Source organism: Lipotes vexillifer, unplaced genomic scaffold (genome assembly GCF_000442215.2).
Source record: "Lipotes vexillifer unplaced genomic scaffold, Lipotes_vexillifer_v1.1 scaffold749, whole genome shotgun sequence".
NCBI lineage: Eukaryota > Metazoa > Chordata > Mammalia > Artiodactyla > Lipotidae > Lipotes > Lipotes vexillifer.
This window is the reverse complement of record NW_006782834.1, coordinates 1,730,100-1,736,849: the sequence shown is the minus strand read 5'-3', so window position 1 is coordinate 1,736,849 and position 6,750 is coordinate 1,730,100. Positions and strand designations below refer to the sequence as shown.

Sequence of the window (6,750 nt, the reverse complement as noted above, 5' to 3'; positions counted from 1 at the left end):
AGCAGGAATATTGGGAGATGGAACAGCAAGTACTATTTATTTTCCCTCCTTCTCTCCATTCCAGTCCCCCTGCCATTCTCTTCATAGGAACAGAGAGCACAGTGCAAGATCATCACCCCCGCTGGGCATTTTCTTGGAGGTATCTAGCAGGTTATTTTGCAGGCAAATACCATAGCTGCCAGCCAGAATTGTTGTTTAGAAAATGATGAGTTTTCCAGGGGAATATAAGGAAAATTAAACAATATTCTCTCCCACCTGCATTTTTCTGAGCTCAGACTCTTCAGTTAAGGAGTAATATATACTGTACATTTTTTTTCCACTACTAAAATTGTCTTTTGTATCCACTTTGTCTTAACTGCTTGTAGAAAGCCAAAGAAAGATTATAACCCATAATGAGTCGGTGCAGCAGATGGGAATGTTTTAAGCCCCCTTCAGTCTCTGGGATTAGGCGAGTTGAGAAGACAGTAAGATGTCACCATTAAAGCCAGAACTTGAACATTTCAAGGACGTTGGGAACCTTGCTTAGTTGAAGTACCTCTGGTAGTCCAGCTCCAAGGTGGGGGCAGATGGTGGAGAAATAAATATTTTCCTTATCATTGTGACTATTGTATTCTCTGGTGCTCATGTTGAAGAAACAGTACACAAAGCTGTCAGTACCCTTCAGTTTGGTTATTCAAAAATATTTCTTTTTCCCTTTTTTTCTTCCTTCCTTTAAAATGAAGATTTACTCTAACATAGAAATTGTGACCCTTTGTTTTCTTCCAACTGAATTCACACAGCTTGGGTTTATGTATACACACACACACACACACACACACACACAATTTTGAGCTGGAACCTTGTTAGTGGTAGAGAAGTAGGTTTTAACCAAAAAAAGATGATGTTCTTTTTCCATGTGGCTACCTCAGGCGAAGAGAAAAATGACTAAAGAGCCATGGAGTCTAATTTCTCTTGCAACAAAGTAAGAGTAGACACTTCATACAAATGAAGTCAAGGTTGAAGCCATTAAGACCTTTACTTCATTCCTTCAGTTAAGCATACTGGGTATTTGTGTAATCCTGTTTCATAGTATGGAAATTTGTAAGTAAGGTGGCAGATTACATAGCCCTGCTCACTGGAGACAGTGGGTGCAGGACAGAACAAGGGACTGAATTCTGAATAAAGGTCTCATGAATATTTACAATGGTCGTACAAGGGTGGCCCCAAAGTCAGGCTGCCTGAGTTCACAGCAGCCCCACCCACCAGCGTAGGTGTCTTAGCCTCACTTCACCTCCCTAAGTCGAAGTTTCCTCAGCTAGCGCACCATGCAGCTAAAGTAGTATCTAGTACAAGACAGCTGGGAAGACCAGGTGAGGTAATCCATGGACTTCCTCGCAGTGTTCGGCTCATGGTATTTCCTCCACAAATGGTATCTGTGACTAATAGCTCAGCTCTGTGATCTTAGGCAATTCCCTAATTCCTTTGACTCTTGTCTGCTCCACTTGTTAAACAAGAATATTTACCCTGCCTGCCTACGGTATTGTTGTGAGGATCAAATGAGAACACGTATTGAAAAGACTTTTAAAAGTGAGTAGTTAACAAACCAGTTGGGAAGAGAGCGCTGTACACAGCACGACACAACTGGAAAACATTCCGAGGCAATGTGTAATCACGCATTGGCCTGTGAGGACTGAACAGGTTCAGAGAAGGCAGTTGTAGACATTCAGGGAAAGGAAGGAAGACTGTGGCCTTATGTTGGGGGCAGTCCGCGCAGAGTGGAGGGGGGCCTCCAGCTGAGCCTCGAAGACGAGACAGGAAGGATGCAGCTGGGGGAAGTGGATCCTGCCCTCACTGACCAGTCAGCTGGCTAAGTTTTGCTGTGCGTCTCCTCTCTCGTTCCAGGCGGAGTTGATTGGAAGCCTCACCCACAAGCTTGAGACCCTCCAGGAAGCCAAGGGGAGCCTGCTGATGGACATCAAGCTCAATAACGCCCTGGGGGAAGAGGTAGAGGCCTGGATCAGTGAGCTCTGCAAGCCCAATGAGATCGATAAGTACAAGATGTTCATCGGGGACTTGGACAAGGTGGTGAACCTGCTGCTCTCCCTCTCGGGGCGCCTGGCCCGTGTGGAGAACGTCCTTAGTGGCCTTGGTGAAGACGCCAGTAACGAGGAAAGGGTAGGCCGCCTAACAATTCCGCTCAACACTTTTCCTGCCCGAGCGAGAAGTATGATTAGACAAGAGCCTTTCTAGAGACGGTCACCATCTCTCCAGGGCAGGGAGAGACTCCAACGTACAGGGAACAGAGGAGAAAGATCTTGCACGTCAAGATGTCATGCTGACCCCTCAGCCTCAGGGATACTTAGGAAAGTTAAAAATGTGGGTGCCAGAGTTTCTTTCCTTCCTTTCTATCCCAGAAAAAGGAAAGGTAAAAGCATGATGGGGGTTGACATTAAAAAAAGGGAGCGGGACGACACAACTGTTCGGGATGAGGACAGGGCTCCCGGGAATCTGCAGGTGAGGGGCCACGGGCACTTGGTGAAGATGCACCCGCTGTGTCCATGGCAGCCCTTACCGGAATAACTGGTAGTGACACCGGTGGCGATCCCAGATAGAATCTAAGTCCTCCCTCTGGGTCAGACGCTGTGGGCTTAGACACACTGTAGGTGCAGTCTCATAGAATCCTCACAACAGGCCAGTAGGCAACAGGGCCAGGACAGGAGTCCTGCTGCAGCCGCCAAGTGTTATTCACCTCACTGAACTTAATTCCAGAGCTACAGAGCATTCTTCATGTGCTCATCTGTACAGCAGATATTTACTGAGTATCCAGTACATGCCACTTTCTGATCTAGGCACTTAGGATACTCTGTGAAGTCAGATCCCCACCCTCATGGAACAAACTTACCAAGGGAGGTCAGGTGATCAACGTAGCTATTTTTCATATCTATGCCAAGGTGATGAGCGCTGCAGCCGTCAAGTGGTTCCTTTGCTTTCCGGCTCCTTCTAGCTACAGCTGTCTCTTTCAGTGCTGTCAGGGATTTCCCAATTATTTCTCCCAATGTACTGCATTAAAAGGAAAGATGTCTCTTGTCAAATAGATTTTTAAAGGATTGAAAGAAGTCTAGGCGGTAAGCATTTAGGAATGTGACTCAGCATCCAGGAACTTTCTGCAGCCCCTCTCCCGGCGAGTGCCCTCCTTGTGTAAATGTTCTGGGCCTTCACTTCCTCACCTAGAAACTGTCTGACAGTGTTTGCCTCAAAAGTGTTGTCCTTTCCACCTTCCTTTCACCCAGCAAGCAGCTAACAAGAACCTGTCAGATCCCAGGTGCCCCGCGTGCTAGGGCTGAACACTGCCTAAAAACAGGCCCGCCTTCAAGGAACTCAGCAGTTAGTGAGGAAAACCAACGTAACCAGTGTAGAAGCCGCAATTGTATTTAGTATGCTGCAGCACAGCGATAAATTCAGAGCCACGAGAGCACCTCTCATGTGGTGTGGTGTGGTCAGGAAGGACTTCACACGTGTCGCTTGAATGGAGTCTAGGGGACTTTCTTAATTCCAGGTGGGCTGAGAGGGAAAGGGCTTTACCATTTAGGAGGAATGTCATGGACAAAGTCCAGACAGACCATGGCGTGTTTAAGAATTGGTTTACATGTGGTTGGTATGTCTAGGGCAGAGTGCTTCCTTGATGTACTTGTTTTTAAGGGAGACCAACAAGGGATAATGAAGCCACTGTCCCCCCAGGGCTAGCATCAGTGGGGAAGCCATCACTACCTCTGGACCTGGAGCAGCACGAGGAAGGGGCCCTTATCAGAACTCTAGCTGTAGCTGACCTGCGGCACTGAGGCCTGGGTGAAAGGTTGTAGCCACCACCCCCTGGCAAGGAGGGAGCCAGGGATAAAGGCCTCAATTTCTTCTCCCTCCCAGCTTCCAGCCTCCTGCCCATGACTGCCACTGGCCAAAACCAGCAGCCAGCAGGGTGCAGCTTCCCTAGACACAGAGCCGGGCAGAGGAGAGTGGGTCTGAAGGGGTAAACAGTAGCCAGTGCAGAAAATAATCGCAGAGACCTAAGGGTCATACTTTAGACTTTAGCCTGTAGGCCCGGAGAGCCATGAAGTAATTTCATGACATAATCAGCCTGGGGAGGGGTGAGAATGATGTTACAGTTGGGAGGCTTATTGTAATGGTCTAGCAAGATGGGTTTGGGCTGTTAATTCGGGCCATTGTCATGGAGGTAGAGAATAGGGAGTGATTTAGAGAATGAGTTTGAATTAGCAGGGCGTGTTAGATGAGGGGAAGGATAGAACAGAAGGTAATTCCAAGTTTCCTGTTCGGTCGCTTGGGTGGATGCCACAGGTATCTGAGATAAGCAGTACTGGAGCAGTTCTTACCGGAAGATAAGTTGAATTCAATTCTGGAGCAACTCAGCACTTAAATGCATGTACACACTCTCAAGTACATATAAGTGCTTGCTCACCTGCAAGATACATCTGTATTAGTTTTTATAATTATTAGTCTTTGTTAAATAAAAGTGTAAATAGGAATAAGGAAAGGAAGAATAAATGGTTCAATAAATGCCAGATTCAGGATTACAGTTACCAGTGAGGGGAGGAGGGGCATCAGGAGAACTATATATAACGCTTCAACTGAATATTTTGTTTTTAAACTGAAGCAAATATGAAAAATGTTCAAGCCAAGATTTGGCACTGTTAATGATGGGTACACAGATATTATTATACCATTCTCTATACAATACTGATGTTTAAAATATTTCATAATTTTTTAAAGGTGAGGAAGAGGTTCTCACTTTTTAACTTACTTCCCTACAGTATTTTGAAACATGTCTTCATTGCAAATTCAGTCCCTAAGGGTTTCTTTCTTAGGTGTGCTTTTCTGATTAGGAGAAGGAAGCCTATGAAAATGGAGATATTTCTAAGATTAACCTATTAACTTTGCACTTTTCCTCTAGGCGTTATTAGGTAAGATCTGACAGGCCAGTTCAAGGGGAGTTTAGGGCAGAGACACATGAGCCTTTCATAACCCTACATAAGCTAATCTGTGTTGAGATATATATTTAAATATTCTTATTTCTTGATTAATTTCCACTTTAAAGTTTCTCAGTCACTTTAGCCTGAAGAGTCTGGTTAAATATAAAATTTAAAAAAAAATTTTAATGACGTTATATGTCAGCATGTTGAGTAAAAGGCCACATTACAGACTTCTATAAAGTCTAAAGATAATATGCTGTCTTACCATTGGGTCTGTATAAGAAACTCTCAGAATATGAAATTGCCATCATTGCCAAATACAGTTTCTCTCATGTTAGATTCAGAGGCCTGAAAAATGGAAACTGATTTTTTCGGAGATTGTAAATATGATGTTCCCATTGTTGATTATGGATTGGGGCAGAGGTTCTCAAACTTTAACTGCAAAAAATCGCCCGAAAGGCTCCTTCAACCACAGACCCCTAAGCCCCACACCTCCAGAACTTTTGATTCAGTAGGTGGAAGGGGGCCTGAAATTTTGCATTTCTAACAAATTCCCAGGAGATGCTGCTGGTACCCACTTTGAGAACCACTATAAAATGGAAATACTTGTAAACACTCAAGGTACCTTGATGACTGGCTTTTTTCCCCTTCAGTTGTTTAACTGTGGTAAGCTACATATAAGATTTGCCATCGTAACCATTTTTAGCTGTACAGTTCAGTAGTATTAACTATATTAACGTTGTTGTGTAACAGATCTCCAGAACTTTCTCATCTTGCGAAACTGAAACTCTATACCCACTGAAACAGCAACTCCCCCTCCTTTCTCCCCTCCCCCAGAGCCTAGCAACCACCATTCTACTTCGTGTCTCTATGACTGTAGACTATTCTAAGGACCTCATATAAATGGAATCCTGATTGTTCTTCTAAGTCTAGAAGCCTTAAAGTAAAGCCATTACCCCAGCCAATTTTAACATCATCTCTCAAGTTAAAGCTGCCACATGACTTTATAAGTTAGAGAACCATATATCTCAACATAAGGGTAATGAACTGATTTTCAAACAACTGAGTCTCCTTACTTTAGAGCGACAATCAAAATTGAAACTTACACACTGCACGGTCCTGAAAAAGGTCTCTCTGCGGGCAGTTCGGTTCTTTTCCCCGTTCTGCTGGCCCTTTGCTGATCTGCTTGTTTCGCCCTGGCAGAGCTCTCTCAACGAGAAGAGGAAGGTCCTGGCTGCGCAGCACGAGGACGCCCGGGAGCTCAAGGAGAATGTGGACCGGAGGCAACGCGTGGTGCTGGACATCCTGGCCCATTACCTTTCCAAGGAGCAACTCCAGGATTACCAGCATTTTGTGAAAATGAAGTCGACACTCCTCATCGAGCAGCGGGAGCTGGACGACAAGATCAAGCTGGGCCAGGAGCAGGTCAAGTGTCTGCTGGAGAGCCTTCCCTCGGATTTCGTGCCCAAGGCAGGGGCCCTGGCTCTGCCCCCAGGCCTCGCCCGTGACGTGACTGCCACGGGAGGGTGGACTGTCAGTATTTTTCCAACAGTAGCCTCTCCACTTTAACCTCTTCTCCAGGACCCAATGAAAAGACCACCCCTTCTCTCAACACTATTTAATCTGAAAAACGTTTCAGTACAAGCCAGCCTTTAAACTCTATGGGTTATGGGGGTTTTTCTGGATAAAAGGAAAAAATTCCATCCAGGAAAAAGCCTGTCTTTTCCTTCTCGCCCTTCTTGATTGATCTTCTGAGAGCTTGAATGCTGCTGGGAACTTACCCCTTTCT

At 45.3% G+C, this 6,750-nt stretch overlaps 1 protein-coding gene across 1 annotated transcript in view; it reads left to right on the top strand.

The window, feature by feature from the left end:
* Window positions 1-6,530, top strand: part of SHROOM3 (shroom family member 3) — a 318,810-nt gene extending 312,280 nt beyond the window's left edge. Inside the window, exons 10-11 of the mRNA XM_007455418.1 lie at window positions 1,882-2,154; window positions 6,165-6,530. Of these exons, the coding sequence (XP_007455480.1) occupies window positions 1,882-2,154; window positions 6,165-6,530 (639 nt within the window). The remainder of the gene's footprint in view (window positions 1-1,881; window positions 2,155-6,164) is intronic.
* The last annotated feature ends 220 nt before the right edge of the window (window positions 6,531-6,750 follow it).